Source organism: Ptychodera flava, chromosome 16, assembly GCF_041260155.1.
Source record: "Ptychodera flava strain L36383 chromosome 16, AS_Pfla_20210202, whole genome shotgun sequence".
Taxonomy (NCBI): domain Eukaryota; kingdom Metazoa; phylum Hemichordata; class Enteropneusta; family Ptychoderidae; genus Ptychodera; species Ptychodera flava.
In genome coordinates, this window is record NC_091943.1 from 12,585,830 (window position 1) to 12,607,010 (window position 21,181).

The 21,181-nt window shown below is 39.2% G+C and overlaps 2 protein-coding genes across 4 annotated transcripts in view; both read right to left on the bottom strand.

The window, feature by feature from the left end:
* LOC139114051 (calcium-activated potassium channel subunit beta-4-like) overlaps positions 1–21,181 on the bottom strand; it is an 86,323-nt gene that overhangs the window by 47,144 nt on the left and 17,998 nt on the right. The gene's annotated exons all lie outside the window — the stretch shown is intronic.
* On the bottom strand, positions 7,540–9,390 carry LOC139114880 (uncharacterized). The gene is made up of 3 exons (XM_070676812.1): positions 8,750–9,390; positions 8,373–8,482; positions 7,540–8,076 (listed from the first exon to the last, which is right to left on the bottom strand). Exons 1-3 carry the CDS (start codon positions 8,946–8,948, stop codon positions 7,696–7,698), a joined length of 690 nt encoding a protein of 229 aa, XP_070532913.1. The 5' UTR covers positions 8,949–9,390; the 3' UTR covers positions 7,540–7,695.

Below are 21,181 nucleotides of genomic sequence, written 5' to 3' on the forward strand. Positions count from 1 at the left end.
TTACTGGCCGGGTATGACAGATGACATCATCAACAGAATCCGTCGATGTGAGAGGTGCACACGCCGGAAGATTGCAGCTGGAGGTCGTGTAGTTGCTCCCTTGGTGCCGATATTGACAACGATGCCCTTAGAGTTACTGTGTATAGACTTCCTCTCCCTCGAGCGATCAAAAGGAGGTTACCAGGATATCTTGGTCATGACAGACCATTTTACTAAATATGCCATAGCAGTGCCGACTAGAAATCAAACTGCAAAGACAACTGCAAAGGTCTTGATGGACACATTCTTGCAGGAAGTTGGCATCCCTACCAGGATCCACTCCGATCAAGGGAGGAATTTTGAGAGTCGGTTGATTGCTCACCTTTGTACCTTGTTGGGCGTGAAGAAGTCGCATTCATCCCCATACCACCCTCAAGGTGCGGGAATTGTGGAACGCTTTAACCAGACGTTACTGGGCATGTTAGGTACGTTGCAGCCAGAACAGAAACCGAATTGGGCTCAACAAGTCAAAATGCTGACTCATGCATACAACTGCACAACGCATGAGGTCACAGGTTATTCCCCCTGGTATTTGATGCATGGACAACACCCGAAATTGCCGATAGACTTATACCTTGGGTTAGAGCCTACTGATGAAGCAGAGGGGACATATGACCAGTACGTGGAGAAGCTGCGAAAGGACTTGCAAATGGCCTACAGGATAGCGGGCAGCAGAATGGCAAACAAGGCGCAGAAGAATAAGTACCTGTATGACAAGAAGGCCAAAGAAGCTGAATTGGAACCAGGTGATCGTGTGTTGGTGCGCAATGTGTCTATCCGAGGCAAACAGAAGCTTGCTGATAAATGGGAACACAGTCCTTATCTAGTCGTGAAAAGGGTGAACCCTGACATCCCAGTCTACGTACTGAAGCCAGAGTTTGGAGGGAAGCGTAAGACAGTCCATCGTAATTTACTGATGCCATGCTACGCACTACCAGCAATTCCTCCAGATCGCCCTATGCGCGTACCAAGGAGACAACCCTCTCGGCAAAATACCCGCATACAAACTCCGACTAGACATACAAATAGAGCAGCTGCAGAACCGAGCGACGCAGAAAGTGAAAGTTCTTCCAGTGATGAAAATTGGGCTCAGAGAATAAGAGTACGACGAAGTAGTCCAAGAAGACCCACAGAAGTACAAATGCCAGGAGTCAATTCACCCGCACAAAAGTCACATTCTGATGGTGATACAGAAGGCATCAGTCCACCTCGCGATGAGCAACAGAACCAGTCAACACAGATGGATGGAGCATCGTCAGACTACAACCTGAACAGCAATGTGTTGCTACCCACTCTACCCGAGGACAATGTGGGAATGGCAGGACCAGATGTTCAGTCAGAAGACACAGCCGCCATGTCATGTGGTACTGATGACAAGAGTGCTGAGTCTAAAGATATGTCAGACACCCATATTAGCGATCCAAATGTGAATACGACTGCCCAGAGTGATGCAGTGAGTTCTGTGCATTGTGAAGAGGATGTGGTGAATGTTACCAGTCAGGCGTCGGAACCAAGTCAACATGATAAAGATGTGACTGATTCCCCTAGCGTCAAGGTTGAAACGGAAGTAGCAGATGACACAGCTACAGAACGACGGTATCCAACGAGAAATCGACAGAAACCACAGTATTATGGCTACAGTAATACAAGATATGTCGTCGACCACGGGTTGAATGCAGAAGCACCAGTGTTTGTGCCAAACAATGAACTGGTGGCAAGTGAACCACTTCAGATGCCTTGCTACCCTGTGGTCCAAGGGATTAGAACGAGAATAGAGTTACCTGGTCTGAGAAACAGAGAAGTGTACAGTCATCAACTTTCTGCGAGAAAGCTGGCTGCCAGGAGAAATTCTGAGAGAAAGCCAAGTTATGTTGGAGTCTGCAAGAGGGATGAGATTCGTCGCATGCCGACTTCACAGCCGAAGCCACCTATTTTGGGAAACAACCCATATCTATCAGACTGGCGATATATACCATTACCGACAGTCAGCCATGGACGACTATAGAGTGATGTTATCAAACAGATTTTAAGTTATGCATTGACCGCTTCCACTCGCCAATTCATGTACAGGTGTGTGTGTGCGCCATGTTGCTACTATGTAAAGAGGAGCCCGTTTGTGATGGAGTATTTCAAAGGGTCCTACCACCAGGTGTGTTAGGTGGAATTCTCGCCCTGCTGCGTTGTTCCCGTACACGCTATCGTTTAGCGTAATTGCAAGATTTCGAGTTGACGTTTATCCTTCTCATATGGCTTAGCAAGCTGGGGGACAGTGTGACATGCGGCGGAGAGATAGTCGGCCATGGCACGAGTCGGCTACAGAGTACCAGAGATGTGTTGGTACGGGTTGGATGTGGAGGCGTGTTGGAGATTGGTCAAACAAATATGCGCAGCATAAATATAAAGACGGCGGCAACCTGTGAAGTCGCTAGCCTGCGTGTTTGCCAAAGTCTATGTGTTGTTTTGTTCTTTTATGTTTACAGAATTTCTTACAGTATTCTTTTTAGGAGTAGTCAACACTGACTGTTTGCAGCAGAGGAGCCAGTCATTCATTACCCTATATGGCTTCAGTCTCTTTTGCTTGCAGGGTTAGCAGTGTAATGTTGTAGAGTCACTCCAACAGTGCCCTCCTGGATTGTCCTTGGATGACCCTTGGTCATATCTGTGAACATTCGTATTATGTAACTGTTCTACTGCATGTATTTACACCTCACCCCTGAGGGGGCTTACCTGGTATACCTTATATACTAGGGTGGTTACTTGCAGGTGGGACTTCCAGATTGTCAAGGAAGAGCAAACGCATCCTTATTAGACCGCAATGTTATAGGTCCGTATTAAGATGAAGTTTAGCTATTGTAGTCAAAGCCACTGTAAAGAGTTGTGTGGTACATATTTCCATGTAGGGGCAGTTCCAGGGAGGGTTGTTGGCATGTCTCCCCTTACACTCCCAGTCGGCCGATTATCGACCGATGGTGGAATTGGAGGATAAGGGATGACATGCTTTGGGGAGGGAGGGTATCACATGTGTGATTTCACTCATTTTTATTATCAATAGAGAAAAAGTAACTTTCATATGTTGCCAGACAATTTCTACACGTATGATTGAGTTAATGTGTTTTGTGCACTCAGTACACTTACGAAATAATGATATCGATCAGACTGCTCGGAGGATACGCGATGTTATATTGTTGGAGACATAGACTCTATAAATCTGTGTACATCTGGATTGAGATGATGAATTCAAGAACTTATTGCTGGTCTTGTGCGGTAGCCAGAAAACAGAAAACTAGCCTAGAAAGTTTGAGCTGCTAATCACCAATGATTGGCAGGCTGTGACGTATATACGTATATTATGTCATATGTCTGGTGACGTAGACGAAGAAGCTTGAAGACGGCATGGGGTCGGACGCGACTTGTCGTACAGTCGAATTTCAAACTTTCCGTTTCGACGTTGTGAACGTTGGAACTGACTCGAACATCACACCATCTAGTATGGGTGAGACTCAAGAACATTTAGAGAGCATTCATTTGTAGTAAGAGAGACAATTTCTGACAGAACGATCCATCGAGCCCAGACCACGTGTGGGCGAGTGACGTAGCTACGAGTGAAAGGATAGGCCGGAAGCTTGGGCACGAATGGGAACTCACCAGCCTATATGGAACTTCTGTGCACCTTCAACGCTACGCCGCGCCACCGGACCGGACGTCAAGGAACAGTAACGATCAGGTTTAGTAGATATACACGCTTGTAGGACAACAAAGATTCTCGTCCTTCGAACTGTGTAAACTTTGCCTACAAATCCGAACTTTCGGCGGAATCGAAATCGTGCTTTAATAATCACACACACACGAGTGTAAGTCGATTTTGTATGAGTGATTCTTCGCCGCTTGGAGGGACGTTTATAGTTTGGATCGTGGGTGAAATTGGTTCGAAAAGTGGGCGATTGTTATTTCCCTACAAGAAGGCTTAGAATAGTATGAGTGTTTGTACAAGTTGTCTGACACTGAAATACTGTTGTATTAGTTTGATAGAACTACAACTGAGTTCAGGTTGACGTTTAGTGTTTACTGAATTTTACTGAACTGTTGCATTGTTCGAGTATCAGTTTAGAGTTAAAGCTACTGTTATTTTCTGTACACTTGTAAAGTTACTACAGTGTTTTCCTACTTTGAGGTAGAGATAACTTTTATTTGTCATAGTGACCGGAAATACTGTAGAGTTGTCACTATTAGACTGCTGAGTTTGTTTTGAGTGCACACCATATGAACAGAGAACTGGTGTATTTCTATGTGTTGTGAGTACAGCCAGTTCAAAGACATTAAGGCTTACTAGCACATAGCTATCATGTTTTCAGTGTTATTCCAATAAGTTGTGACATCACAGAAACAATTTCTTTGATGTGTTACTGTCAATCTTTGCTATAATTGTTAGCGAGTTGTCAATCATTGTACAATACAAGGGGTATCTGCGAATACCGGCTGTTGTTGTTGATTTATTCTTTAGTAATAAATATTGTTGTTGGCGGAACTGTTTATGCCAACTGATACAATTGTGAGATCGCTTTGTATTGTACATTTAGAAGTAAATACCACCTATCTGAGCGAACTATCGCGACCAGGTTAAGAGGTCTCAGTGGAACGAAAGTGAGGAACATTTTAATTGTCAGTTTAGGCACAGACTTTCATGCCGTTTGACAATATACTTTTCTTATAGTCACGCCTAGCACAACTCAAACAAATTTTTGTCAACTCTCAGGTGTGACAGATAGATAGATAGATAGATAGATAGATAGATAGATAGATAGATAGATAGATAGATAGATAAGGAGAAATAGAAAAATAGGTGCTTCGTTAACAATTACACTGTTTCATCAAGAGACGCAAACTTAGCGAGGCGGAATTCCTTCACTGAACTGTACTGACTTTTGACTAGCTAATTTACCTGATTTCACCTGAAGCCAAAATCGACGTCAACTGTCTGAGTCCAATTAGATTGTTTTCTGCCTTATTTAGAATATTGCAATGGGCGTACATGCATGCCGGGGGATGCGTTCTTGTTCACCTCTTACCGAGCTCACTTGCATTTATTCCATTGGCTGTAATAGCGTACACTGTACTAAAAGGCTACTTTAACTGGGTAGGCAAAGTACTCAGCAAAGTATGTAAAAGTAATACGTTTGAACTCATAATACCTCATACACCATTGTTCACATTAAAATATTTTTCACACCTTTTACCAATGGGGAGCAGGAGACATAAGTACCACTTTTGATTGTAATTGAAAAGTGAAGAAAAATGTGAATATTTATCATAGTTTTTTGCAGCTTTGACATAATGGCATAGGGTCACATTTTTAGTTACTTTATCCACTCTAAAAGGTAATAATATTCCAAGGTTTACACGGGTGTAAGATGTAGGGAAAAGGAGAGCATATACCTATGATAAATACACCAGGTGGATGGTGTTAACACAAAGACGTAATTGCATCCTACAATATTAACACTTGTACCTTTATAAACAGAGAAGTAAAATTGGGCCAAAGGTAGAAATTTACTCCTCATACTTTGACCTGGACAAATGTTGTTTGAATTGACACATTTGTCAGTACTCTAAAAGTAGCTTCTTTCACCCATATTTAACAGGGGTCTAAATTTTGGCAAATGTGGTCATTGGGCACTCATATTTTGACCTGGACAAATGTTGTTTGAATTTGCACATTTGTCAGTACTCTAAAAGTAGACACTTTCACCCATATTTAACAGGGGTCTAAATTTTGGCAAATGTGGTCATTGGGCACTCATATTTTGACCTGGACAAATGTTGTTTGAATTTGCACATTTGTCAGTACTCTAAAAGTAGACACTTTCACCCATATTTAACAGGGGTCTAAATTTTGGCAAATGTGGTCATTGGGCACTCATATTTTGACCTGGACAAATGTTGTTTGAATTTGCACATTTGTCAGTACTCTAAAAGTAGACACTTTCACCCATATTTAACAGGGGTCTAAATTTTGGCAAATGTGGTCATTGGGGCACTCATATTTTGACCTGGACAAATGTTGTTTGAATTGACACATTTGTCAGTACTCTAAAAGTAGCTTCTTTCACCCATATTTAACAGGGGTCTAAATTTTGGCAAATGTGGTCATTGGGCACTCATATTTTGACCTGGACAAATGTTGTTTGAATTGACACATTTGTCAGTACTCTAAAAGTAGCTTCTTTCACCCATATTTAACAGGGGTCTAAATTTTGGCAAATGTGGTCATTGGGCACTCATATTTTGACCTGGACAAATGACGTTTGAAATGACACATTTGTCAGTACTGTAAAAGTAGCTTCTTTCACCATATTTAACAGGGTCTAAATTTTGGCAAATGTGGTCATTGGGCGCTCATATTTCAACCTGGACAAATGACGTTTGAAATGACACATTTGTCAGTACTGTAAAAGTAGCTTCTTTCACCCATATTTAACAGGGTCTAAATTTTGGCAAATGTGGTCATTGGATGCTCATATTTTGACCTGGACAAATGTGTTTGAATTGACACATTTGTCAGTACTGTAAAAGTAGCTTCTTTCACCCATATTTAACAGGGTCTAAATTTTGGCAAATGTGGTCATTGGGCGCTCATATTTGACCTGGACAAATGTTGTTTGAATTGACACATTTGTCAGTACTTAAAAGTAGCTTCTTTCACCCATATTTAACAGGGGTCTAAATTTTGGCAAATGTGGTCATTGGGCTCTCATATTTTGACCTGGACAAATGTTGTTTGAATTGACACATTTGTCAGTACTGTAAAAGTAGCTTCTTTCACCCATATTTAACAGGGGTCTAAATTTTGGCAAATGTGGTCATTGGGCACTCATTTTTGACCTGGACAAATGTTGTTTGAATTGACACATTTGTCAGTACTGTAAAAGTAGCTACTTTCACCCATATTTAACAGGGTCTAAATTTGGCAAATGTGGTCATTGGGCGATCATATTTTGACCTGGACAAATGTTGTTTGAATGGACACATTTGTCAGTACTCAAAAAGTAGCTTCTTTCACCCATATTTAACAGGGGTCTAAATTTTGGCAAATGTGGTCATTGGGCGCTCATATTTTGACCTGGACAAATGTTGTTTGAATTGACACATTTGTCAGTACTCAAAAAGTAGCTTCTTTCACCCATATTTAACAGGGGTCTAAATTTTGGCAAATGTGGTCATTGGGCACTCATATTTTGACCTGGACAAATGTTGTTTGAATTGACACATTTGTCAGTACTGTAAAAGTAGCTTCTTTCACCCATATTTAACAGGGGTCTAAGTTTTGGCAAATGTGGTCATTGGGCGCTCATATTTCAACCTGGACAAATGTTGTTGGATTGTCACTCCAAAAGTAAACACTTATACTAATATAAACACCAAGGAAAGATTATCAAGTAGAAACACAAGCAAACAATCTCACCCACACAGCAAATAAACATTTCAATTTTAAAAATTCAACCGTTTAATTTACATGAAAAAAAAAACCAAAAAACAATCTCATTGATTTGTATTTCAGAAAAAATAACTAAACTATAACTAAACTACAAAAATAACTAAACTATAACTAAACTAAACAAATTAATACTACTGCGTTCAATTAAAACAACCTCATCCTCTTTACTCATTGTCCCTCTCCAGATGTGAACTCCTCACTGCCCATGAAGGAGACCCATCAGGCAATGGCCTAGTGGATGCAGAGCCCTCCCTCCTTGTCATGTATAAAACCACCCCCATTTTGTTCAATTTTCTTTCGTGTCTCTTATCTAGCATTGAAAAAGTGTCATTTAAAAACTTAGCTCTCCAGAGCAGGGGCCTTTTACGCAGCGGTTTGGCTTTTCTCGTTATTCCTAAATCGTCGTCAGAAGAATCAAACTCCGCCAATGAATCTGTATCCTCTGATGACATATACATGGTGTTCATAACAGCTTTCAGTTTGTCCTTTGTCTCTTCGTCAACCGATGAGCACTTCTTAAGAGTTTCTTTTCTTCTCATTAATTTCTGTAAGGAAAAATATATATAATTTCATTCTCGAGTCGAATAATACTTCTGCAGCATATTCATTATACTAAACACAATATGACTGGGCCAGATAATTCTATAATATATTAGCAGTGAAGCAAATCTGATTTCCACCGGGAGTTATCGGATTTTGGCATTGCACTATGGTAAATGAGGCAGACACAGACTGCTAAAAATCTGTCATCATTGTTCATAAATGTTTATCTTCTCAGACAGTATATGTATATGAATCAAAACTTATATATAATCGTAAACATAACAACTTGGAATATTACCTGCTGCTTTCTCTGCCTCCTTGCTTGCTTTCTTCGAAACGATTCTGCCTTCCCAGAAGCCTCCCTCTTTTTTTCTTTCCTTTTTGTAAAAAAATACGTCTTCATGGCAACTGGAAAAAAAGGTGTTATGGTTAATTTGAGGTATTAATGAAAGTAAACATTTGATCTTAGTTATTAATATTTCATTATTTCTATGTGTGTTATTGAATTCTCTATGCATGAAGTTGACTTTGACTGTATGTCTATAAATACTGCACTGTTGAGCTCATGATCTATCCATGATCATCCTATCATCTTGTCTTAAACTGAAAATTCCACAACATACCACAAGCAAATATTTTCTCCAATGATACACATTATAATTTGATTAAACTCACCCTGAATGACAGCTTCATCTTCCTCAAGCTGGTTCTTTACTGCTTTCTTTATGTCATTATTAACATTGCGATTAAGTTCGTGACCAAATCTGAAAGAATAATGGCAACAGTCAGACCCTGGCAAGCAACCATGAAAAGTACAAGGCAGACTTTTCTCCACTAATTGGTCCATACAATTTAAATTCCACATTGAAGACATCAATCATGCAATAGGTACTTGGTAGACATTGTCATTTGCACTGAATGCCACCAGCCTTGTGCCGTACAAATATCCACATGTACAGTACAGTCAGAGGTACAGAACAATTACATTTCAGGTAAGAACACCGTCTAAGAAACACATTTATTTCACTGTCTTAGGGTTATCCACTTTTGCTTGAGGGCAAATATCATAAGTATCATAATTTGGGAAGGTATTGGAATTTTCACTAGGGGAAAACAAATTACAATTAATCATTGGTGACACTGAACATTCAATGAAGAGTAAGATTAAGTGATTGAGTCAACGCCACACTTTAATCACTAAGAGTAACCATGCCTAGGTAATGTATAATCTCTGTGTGAAAATGATAAGAAACTGTACGAACTAAAAGGCCAACACGTAATTTTAAAGAGAACTGGGTGCAAAAACAGCACAGCTAAAAATAAGGATGCACTCTAGAAACTTAATTAAATGGATACTAACGGCTTACTTGTGTCCCACTTCTGACCGCTCTCTACCAGGCCGTTGTATACAGTGTGAACTGCATTCTGTGAGAAGAAAAACATCAAAGTTTGAGATGAACAGAATAAGGATGCTGTGGTAAACACTCACAGACTATCAACAATAAGTTAATTCTTCACATATGCGAATCATAACAGTAACCATGCCTAGGTAATGTATAATCTCTATGTGAAAATGATAAGAAACTGTACGAACTAAAAGGCCAACACGTAATTTTAAAGAGGACTGGGTGCAAAAACAGCACAGCTAAAAATAAGGATGCACATTAATGTGCAGGTCATAGGTAACTCAATTCCGACCTTACATTAGTTTGAACACAGGGGGCAGACGAAAGTCCCCTGGGCTGGGTAGGAGGGGGTTTTTTTGTGCAACGGTTTACCTTATTTTATTTTATTAATTTTGACTGCGATATTTCAAATAAAGTTCAACTCCAAAATGTCTGACTGCCTTCTTTAAAACAACAAGTAATTTTATTAATTTTGACTGTGGTATTTCAAATAAAGATTTTGATACCACACTGTCCGACTGCTTATATATTACCGTCTGACTGCTTATATATTACCGAAAGTCCTTATCTCCTCTCCAACTTACAAGTGTGTACACCACTGTAATTGCGCCGTTAACATTGCCAACTTGCTAATCCGCTGTCAGTATCAGTGGATTAAGTGATTGAGTCAACGCCACAGCCTGTGGTGTTGACTTAATAAGCTAATCCGCTTAATTTTGACTGTGGTATTTCAAATACAAGATTTCGACTCCACACCGTCTGACTGCTTATATATTACCGTCTGACTGCTTATATATTACCGACAAGTCCTTATCTCCTCTCCAACTTACAAGTGTATACACCACTGTAATTGCCCGTTAACATTGCCAACTTGCTAATCCGCTGTCAGTATCAGTGGATTAAGTGATTGAGTCAACGCCACAGCCTGTGGTGTTGACTTAATAAGCTAATCCGCTTAATTTTGACTGTGGTATTTCAAATAAAAGATTTCGACTCCACACCGTCTGACTGCTTATATATTACCGTCTGACTGCTTATATATTACCGACAAGTCCTTATCTCCTTCCAACTTACAAGTGTATACGCCACTGTAATTGCGCCATAAACATTGCCAACTTGCTAATCTGCTGTCAGTATCAGCGGATTAAGTGATTGAGTCAACGCCACAGCCTGTGGTGTTAACTTAATAAGCTAATCCGCTGATAAGCGCAGTCATTAACAAGTTGCCAATGTTTGCGGAGCAATTAGAGTGCCAGGAAATGTGCACTGGTTGAAGAGGAGATAAGGTATTGTATGTATTGAAAACACAGTCAGACAGTCAGGAGTAGATATTAATCATAGTCAAAATTAATAAAATCAAAGAAGGTAAACCGTTGCATAAAAAGCGCCTCCTCCCCACCCCAGGGGACTTTCATCTGCCGCCTGTGGTTTGAGGGTAAAACAACGTAAAACCATGAATGTTTTACATCAATGTAAAACAAATCGAAACACGGATGCCGAAACGTCTTGGGTCACGGTGCGGTGCCGAAACAACCTGGGGCCAGAAATTTTGAGATGCTGAAATGACTCATTGCCTACACTACCAAATACTATCCCTCCAACAGTGTAAAGCAGATGCGTAGGGACGGGCGAGATTCTACGCTTATAAGTTATTTTTCGCTGCTAAGTTAACTTTTAGATATTGTGATTCACGGAGAACGTAAACCTCAAAAGATAAAGATGCGTACAAACGATTCTCGCGATTTGATTTCAGTGAGTTTAATTGATTGCTGGGATTTTTTTCTACACGTTGCGGTCTCCTTATTTCATGCCCCGAGTCGTCTCGGCACCACAAGACGTTTCGCCACCGCTCACGGGCTACCTGTCAGAACTAGTGCTTGAGCGTAAAAAGTACTAAAATTTATAGTGCCAACCATATCACGTACGTGCTTTAATCTTTGTGAGAACATGGTAAGAGCCCGTAAGGAAAAGCTTCATTTCATCTTCATATATCTGTTTTTCTAAGTTTATCGATAGCGATAGCCGCCGACACGGCAAAAGTTTGAAAGTGATGCCGTAACACACGGCAAAATTCACACAAAATGCACATAAAAGTATTGGTCAGAACGCAAAGGTCAGGCTTACGAATGTGGCGGTCAGTCAATTACTAAATAGTTTGAAAAAAATCGAAACAGGTGTATCGCGAAACGACTTTGGTTGAGGTGCCGAAATGACTTGGGGATGGGGGCTGGAAAAACCAGAGGACAAAAACTTTGGGCCGAATCGACCAGTTACCGTACTGGGATCGAATATGGAACTATTGGTAAGGGTTGGCGAAAATGACTCTCGACACTTGTAAAAATTCATTTCGGAAATCCTTACCTTCACTTTGATCGATGGTCTGACTTTCCTTCGGTCTTGCGTAGCGATTGCCAGTTTTTTCTTCTAGTAGCTGCTGTTTCTTCAACATTTCCTCCTGATTTTTCAGCAGGCGCCGAAGTTCATTTTTGCTGATTGCCACCTCTTCATCTTGCACGCGATCTCGGCCAGGACTCGGCGATGATGACGCCCATTCGCTGGAAATTGGCGACGACTGCATTATGCTGGCGATGATGACTTGGCGTGATAACTTGCTGTTTGCAGAGATCTTCTTGTAGACGCTGTTACTGAGGAACAGATTTGTACTTCGCGGCTTGTCGACTCTGTTTATATAGCGCCAATCGCGCAATGACTTCTGGGTACATCCTCGTACAACTAAGTTTTTTTTTATGTAGAATTATGAAAATTACATTTAAATTATTTCTCTAAATAAAAATAGAATCGATAATAAGCAATGTATTTAGGTGTTTCTGTGCACAACTTAAAATACCACCATTGCATGCTATTTTATGACATCGTTTCTTCACGTTAGAATGTCAGTGGTAGCAATCGAGGATGTTTTGGTGTACAACTTCCGGTAGCTGCTGGCTGCTGTCTCGAGCTCTGCCTCTCCCGCGCAATCAAAAGTCAACTTGTTGAAGATTTCAAAAACGACTCCTTCATTCTCTCTAAAAATATCGAGCATCTAGGATCTAGGTAAGTAAAAAGGTGTTCGTAAACTGTTGTGTACGCTAAGCGTGTTGCCTCGTGCATCGTTTAGTCGCTTGAATGGCATGACACCGGTAAAGCACCCCTCGGTGAGCTCATTTTTGAACCTCGGTGAAATTCGAGCTTTAAAATTTTACAAATTCTCTTCTGATCTACTACTTGCGTGTAATAATTTTTGAGCGCTTAATGAAAGAAAAGTTTCTACAGCTATTTTTTTTAAATCGGAATTTCATTTTTCTCGTTAGAGTTCACACAGGGATGACGGCCACATGTCCAATATCGTGAGATCTTAGGTCATTTGGTCTCCTGTAGTACCAAAGTTTGCACAGCTACAGTGATGCCCTATTTTTATTCTTGCTTTGGTAAATGACTATCGAAAATTTTATTGTTGAAAGGTGTGAGCAAATGTCAAACACATTCTCTTCTGGGGCGCACGAAGTAGAACACGGAGTGCCGTAGGTGAAGCACACGTGAGCGAGTTGAGTGAGAGATCAGAACTACAATTATGACACATTATGTCATTTGTGTATGTCGAAACAATGCATATGGTGTTTTATGTAGTCAATCTGGCTGTGACTGCGACAACGACTCAACGAGTTGTCATAATCACGACCCTGCGTTCTCAACTTGAAATGACGGTAAAGAAGGATGACTGCGAATCCAAACTAAGCGACAAACAGCTGAGCTAGCGTCGGTCGGTTACGCAGTCAATACGACAGAAAAAGGCCGGTGATTTGCAGAGCCCCAATGATTAAACCGTCGCAATATCCAGGCAAAACCTCCAGCTACAGCAAGGTAGCTACAACTGATCACACTTTACGACAATATATTCAATCTGGTTATATTCTGTACAATTGAAGTAGTCATTGGTCGGCTATGATTAAAACATCGATGTCAGTGGCGGCCTCAGGCGGTCAATCACTGCGGCACAATGCACAGTGACGCCTCTCTGTTGTTCACCGTGACACTTGCAAAACTTCCGTATTGCTATTTTCCGACATCCTTGATTGACAGAATAGAACAATGGGTCTCACTTTGCTGCACGCGACGCTTGTTGCTGACACCTGTTTTTAGCAGTATCGGATCAGCCTCATCAAATTCGAGTAAATAGAACATGTTCGTGAATGGAAAAGAGCTTAGGAGGTGTGAAGGGGATGTGGCTGACTCGCGCACACCAGCGTCACCCGTTAAGGCGATGTGTTTTTAGTATCAAAATGAAAAGTTCTTTTTATTGCTTGTCTTGTCTGTACATTAAATTGAGAAAAAATCTTCGGGGAAAATTTGTCGACGGCGCTTGGCTGACTCTGACTACAGCCTGTAGTACAGGACCTTGCGTGTACTACGCTGTAGACTGTTGACAACGATCGGGTCAATCGCAGCCTCTTCGCTTTGTTATTACGTCTCCGGCGTATTTCTTTCGACGATCTTCGTAATATGTCAACACATTTAAGGGTTTTGGTACGTGTCATTACTTTGTTGAAAAATAAAGAGAAACGTTTTTATCATGTCACGTGATCACAGGCGTGTGTGTGTCTATGTCCAGTCTCAGAGATGCGGATTCGCAGGGGAAAACAAACGTCTAGTTACATGCATTGCGTACTCCCGCTTCCATTGCGTTCAAAATATTAGTTCTGGTCGTCAAACGAATGAATTCTTTCAGAAACTGAAAGCGGGGGTTATTTTTTCTTTTGTCTTGTCAAGTCAACAGGTAAACACGTTTTAATGCCAGAGATGCATCACTAATGCGTAATGTACACTTATTAGCGCCGGGGAAGTGATATTTGTTTGCTCAGTAGGAACTAAGTTTTTTTGAATAGTTGATAGACCAGTCTGAAAAACTATGTTTCAGTATTCCTTCTTTTTTCTTTCAGCACCATCCACTTTCTCATCACCAATTTCCTTGTATTACGCAATTCCAGTGGGACATCTCTCTGATTGTGAGTGCTATAGGTGAGTATAGACAAATTTTCAAGTGATGCGTGTTCACTGTCCAAGGTGTGCACTGTTGATTTGCATAGTCTCAATCGTGACAATGTGCTCGACTTCCTCTTATCTTTGTCAACACCTGTGATTGACCTCCTGTCATCTTTGTCAACATATGTCAAGTAGGGGTATTAAAAAGCATATTATACAATGAAGGTTGTGGCTTCCAGATTGTATCTGATTAGGAGTGAATGATTTTCTGTCCAGGTGCCCAAAGTCTGAAACTATCTGAAGTGGGCTTTGACAGTCCATGCCAATAAAGGGACATGTGTAATTTTAGGCAATTTTTTTCAGTATTCTGGTTCTACACACTATTTAGAGTCTCTTGTTCTACATCTTTTAGCATGGCTAACTAGAGATATTAAAGTGTGTTTTAATGACAAAAAATGTTGTTTCACACATATGACTGGCAAGCCTTTTGATAAATGAGGATTGCAGTTAGAGAAAATTGTAGAAAGCTAAACCTCAGTATAAACTTCACATTTAGGGGCTACTATATTCGGGAGATGCAAAACAAGCTTGGGAAGGGTAGGCAAATGAAACAACAAACCCACAAATTATGCAAATGGTCAAACTTTTGCAAATAATTTGAATGTATTTGATGGTAGATTTGACACTGAGGATTTAAACAGAGAGTGTAACCGGATGTGTGAAAATATTCCATTTCATCAATCTGTAAACTGATATATATTCAGTCTGTACACATTTCCATCCAAACACGATATCTTGACCTGATGTGTTGCATTGATTTTAGCTGAGTGTTCAATAAAAATGCAACCTCATATTCTCCACATTAATTAACTGTTTGATTTGGATATTATTCAAGGCTTTCTTTCTAGTAGACCAAAAAGGGTGTTGATGTATGCCATCGTTTTAAAAACACTTGTCTTGAATACAGGCACTCCATACGGTTATGTTTGATCACCATCGCTGTTTATATATGGCCATGAAGGGAAAATTCAAACTTCAGTTGTCAATTTTTTTAAATATGTTAATAACAAAGCACTTGCAGGCACGGCCACTAAACAACAGAGTATTTCTATTGAGTAGCAACCTTGCAAAACTGGTATATAAGTTTACTGGAAATTATGAGCTAATTGTAGATAAAAGCACTAATAGTAAGGGTTTTACTTTTGAATAAGTTGTAATGAATGAAAAGCCTGTTGAAATCGTTGAGTGTTTTAAAACAAACTAGAGATCACCATGGAGCTACCTCCATGGGATCAGAGAAGGATAAACATTTAAATTTCAGTGAAAAAACTAAATGAATAGTTATGAGGGCCATGCAGTGTATGTTTTTTTTTGAGGATGCTGAAAAGTTTTGATGTTAGTCAGAGAGCTTTGTAGAGAGTGTTCACACATTAAACATAACAGTGTTGTATTTTAATGTGAGTGTCAGCAATTTCATAAACAATGGCAGGAAAATAATTTATATGAAACAAAATCCACTCTGTGAGCTGTATAAAAGCGCCATTCATATAAAAGTAAATGCAACTTTACACTGCTCACCCTTTACATGTAAATATTGAGAAATGCCATCTTGACAGCCATATAGAGTATATTGTACCCATAATTTAGAAAGTTTCAAAATATTGTTATTCATGTGCAATGACCATACTGAATACAGACCTTTGTTCATAGGAGACAGATCTTATTGTATATCGAGGAGATTGAAACTTAATTTATTCACATTAATATGTTTTGGTGAAGCAAAGCTTTCACAATTGGACAATAGCTAGAATTCTATTGTAAAATGCCAAGCATTCTGCTTCTCAGTGCAGCCTGAACCCTTGTAATCATCTTTGTTATTTATGACAAATTAATTCTAGTCCTTACTTGAATCTTGGGTGCTTGAATTTACTTTTCCATAATAACCATGATTACTGTATGTATATAGGATGATATTGATACATGGATTCAAACAAGAAATTGCAGTTAGTAAACAGAACAAAAATACTGACAAAATAGCTAAAAGTTGCATTTAATGGAGCTTAACTGCCTTCAGGGATATGTTGCAAATATGAATTTGTTATTTTTTTATCATCAGCTGCAATTTAGTTATTTCTTCTACATTTAAATATTCTTATTTGTGACACACTTTGGGACACTGTGATCTTCCATGCACTGTTAAATAGTGCTGTCTATGGCATTTTTTTGCAAAAAGCATGCTAGATACCATTAATGACACACCAGTAGTCTGAGGCATTGTAAGCTTTTGTGCATGGCCTAAAAACTACATCAAAATCTTAAAATTCTGTAAATGTTGGGAAAATTGTATGTCAAGCATTGATTTATTTAGAAGCTGTAGTGCAAAGACTTCATGTTCTATTCATATAAAATGTAAGTGAAATAACTATTGCGTTTGTGATGTTGATCAAAGCTTATGATACCTTGTTTCTTTTTCTTTTTTTCAGCAACATCTACGTTATCAACCAGTATTTCCATCTAGCATTAATTGTCTCTGATTCTGCATGCCATCAAATAGGTAAGCATTCACATTCCATCAACAAACCACTGATGTTTGTACACGACAAATATTCCTATGGTAAAAGTACACTGTATCATGTGACCAGACTCAACAGGTTATTAGCACCAGTGACCTGCTGATCTTTAGAACCCATACATAGTTTATCTATTGTTTCACAGGTATTCATTGAATAAACTGTGTCTGTACCTGTACAATAGAAGTTAAGCTACTCTTTGAAGCTTTTTCCAACAATACTACAGCTTTGCATATTTTAGTTCTGCAGTCAGTGACATGGAGCTTATGTATGTATGGTGTGTTCTGTCATCCAATGTTTGATATCTGTCAACTTTTTACATTCCAAGTTTCTTCAAAATGCCCAGTTAGATTTCTCTCTCAAAACTACTGGTCAAATAACTTTGATATTCAGGATAAAGGTCCCTTGGGTTGACCTTTTTCAGATTTGTTTGAATTGACCAGGAATATGCAAATTTGTATTTTAAAGGCAATCCTTGTCATTTTTGGTTAAAGAAATATTTCACCAAATCTTTTTCTGATAGCTTTGATAATTGCTATTTAGGTTCATAAAGATAATCAAAATGTGATGTGTTGCCATTATGATAAAACCTAAAACTTTGCATCTTTTGGAAAATTTTGCCATTTTTGGTCCAAAAATTTGTTTCTCAAAAAGTACTCATTTGATCAGTCTGGGTCATTTCCAAAATTGTCATTGCTTTAATATTTTTTCCTATCATTAGCCACATTGTCAACACACATTTTTCAAAAATGCCTACAATTTTTAGTCTGGCTCAGACAACTACAACACAGGTATCATTTTAAAGCTTTTACATTGTTTTTAAGTCTTGCAAAATGCCACATGCATACCTACACAAATAACCTTTATAACAGTATTTCTAATAGAGATGACAAACATCTACAAAATTATTCTCTGTACTTGAGAGAAATCGACAAACTTGGAGAAGAAATGAATCATCAATATTTCGAATATTTTCTCACATATCAAACTAATTGTTGGCGATGATCTTCTGAGAGCACGTGGAGCATGTTGACAGTCAAAATTTGTTGAAATTGATGGGACACAGGCTTAATGGGAAGCCAAAACATGCCGATCACACTTGGCACATAATTTGTGACACATACTTTATTAATGATGTATTCTGGTTGATGATTGGCTAACAGTTGGAATATATTGTCATAATGAGTCACTGATTTCGGAAATGACCTGGACTGCTGATAGCGTTGATATTTAGTATACAGGTTCCCAGGTTTGTCTGAATGTGATGTGTTAAATTGATGAACTTTGCAATTTTGTATTTTTGTGGCATTTAGCCTTTTTTGTCAGACCATCCTGAAATAAGCTATCCAATATTTCTACCTTCTTCATCAACACATTTGTTTCAAATGGTTATTCTGTACACAACACAGCAGAGTTCTATTGGCCGTTATGTCGCTTGTCATGGATTTTAGTGACTTCTTGTTGAAAATCACTTGTATTGGATATCAAATTCCATAGAAAACATATATGCACAATCAAGCTTGAATATGTATGGTATTTGTAAGTGATTTAGTATCAGTGAAAAATCTTTCAATTTGCCTTCAATGTGTTTCTGGTATGTAGTGATCAAATAGATGCAAAAAGAAAACACTGTCCACACTGTGATGAAGAGTTGGTAACAAAGGTCTAGAAGCGGCACCGCAGACAATATTTCGATGAAATTTCTAACAGTGGGACTACAGTTGCAGACATTAAGCAAGGAGACGATGAACCACGTGATGTTGGTGATGTTCTGCGTGATATCACCACCAACGATGGTGACCACAGCAACACTGAATGTGATTTCCTTGGATTGTGCACCGAAGAAAACTCAGACACGCATACTCAATAAGAGAACATCAAGGCTTTCATGGAAACATCGGAGGAAGAAGATCAAGCATACTTCTGTGAGCCCAGTGTAGAGGAGGAAAGGGATTTCATTAGCAATTAATGTAATTTTGAGATTTGGGACACTATAAATGAGAATGAACTCGATGAAGATTTTATTGAACAATTGGACTCGTCGAATCTCTATGCTTCAGTTTTTGCAGAGGAGTCACATGACCCAAGGCTATTGGCATTTGCTAATTGGTTCTGTTTGTTTTTATCTTACCTATGGTATTTCCACAATTTGACAGAGACATGCATGTTATTGATACTTGGGATTTTTAGAATGATGTTCCTTTTTATAGGGCAACTGTTCCCATGTATGGCTGCCTTTTCTGTTCTCCTGCCTATGAGCCTCTACAAGCTAAAAAAAATGCTGGGTTTCAATGAAGACACTTTCACCAAATTTGTTGTTTGCCAAAAGTGCAGTTCTATTTACAAGTTTGATGATTGCTACAAAAGAGTTGGCAGTCAAAACATACCAGTCAATTGCAAATATCGAGAGTTTCCGCTCATAGACAGAAAAGGCACAGGCAACCATGTGGGGTACCTTTGCTTAAAGAGGTAGAAGTCAAAGGAAATAAGAAGCGTTTGTACCCATTTAAAGTTTACTGTTTCAAATCTGTCCTGCATTCTTTGTCACATCTGGTCAAAAGAGATGGTTTCGCAGAAAATGTGAAATGTGGCGAGAGAGAGACCATCTCCTGGTGTTATGTCAGATGTGTATGATGGAAGGATTTGGAGAGAGTTTCAAAGTGTGCAGGGCAAACCATTCTTAAGTGTTCCCAAAAATTATGCAATGCAATTAAACTTAGATTGGTTTTGCCCCTTCAAGCACCTTCCATACAGTGTAGGAGCATTGTATCTAATCATTCTTAACTTGCCACGTGCAGAGAGGTACAAAAAGGAAAATGTAATTCTTGTCGGGTTAATACCTGGGCCACGGGAACCAACATTGAATATTAACCCATTTCTTGGACCTTTAATTGATGAACTCAAGCTGTTATGGGATGAAGGATTAGCATGTTCTGTAACAGAATCAGGAAAACAGATAGTTTGTAAATTTCATGCTGCCTTGATAAATATTGTATCAGATGTGCCTGCTACAAGAAAACTTTGTGGTTTTGCTGGTCATATGGCAAAAAAGGGATGCTCTAAATGTGAGGAGTTTATCACTGGGAATTTTGGTGAAAAAATCAACTATGGTGGTTTTGAACCTGCTAACAGGAGGCATAACGCACGACACCGTAATCAGGCAATAGAAACTGATGAACAGACTTCAAAAACTGATAGGGATTCACTAGTGTCAGAGTATGGTGTACGGTATACATCATTGATTCAACTAACATATTTTGACTGTGTTAGATTTCATGTGATTGATCCACTTCACAATTTATTTCTAGGAACTGGCAAACACATAATGAAGAATGTATGGCTAAACAAGGAAAAACCTAAAATTTCCAAATCTCAGCTAGAAACCATCCAACAAAAGATTGACTGTGCCAAAGTTCCTTCAGAAATGGGAAGAATGCCACTTAAAATTGCTACAAATTTTGGTGGATTCACTGCTGACCAATGGAAGCATTGGATCATTCTTCTCAGTGTTTTCTCTGAAAGGCATTTTACCTGCAAAAGACATGGAGATGTGGCGCTTCTTTGTATTGGCTTGTCGTCTTCTGTGTTCTCCAGTGGTAACTTTGAGTAACATTGCTAAAGGCCATTCTTACTTAATGCAGTTTTGTCGCCAGTTTGAGAAGCTTATGGGTCAGAAAAGGTGACGCCAAATATGCACTATCACACCCATTTGGTTGATTGTATTTTAGATTATGGACCAGTTTATTCTTTCTGGACCTTCCCATATGAGCGATATAATGAATACTTTCTGATTATTGTGCAAACCATAGGTCAATTGAGATACAAATAATGCGGAAATTTGTAAATGAGCAGTTGTTAAATTACATGCCAAGGCCAGCAGATTACCAGGATTTCAATGAATTTTTCCCACTCTCTTGTCAGGGAAATCCCTTTTCAAATTTACGTATCCAAAGAGGTAGTGATAATGAAGATGCAATGACACAGCTTCGTAAAATGTCAATGGGAAGTACTGATTTTGATGTGTCCATAGCACTGAAAACAATGACTTTGTTCAGTATGGTGGGGCCTGTTTGTATGGATTTCCTGGAACCATCATGGTCAACAATCTTAGAGAGATGTATCGGGTTGTACTTGGAGAATCTGTCCTGCAA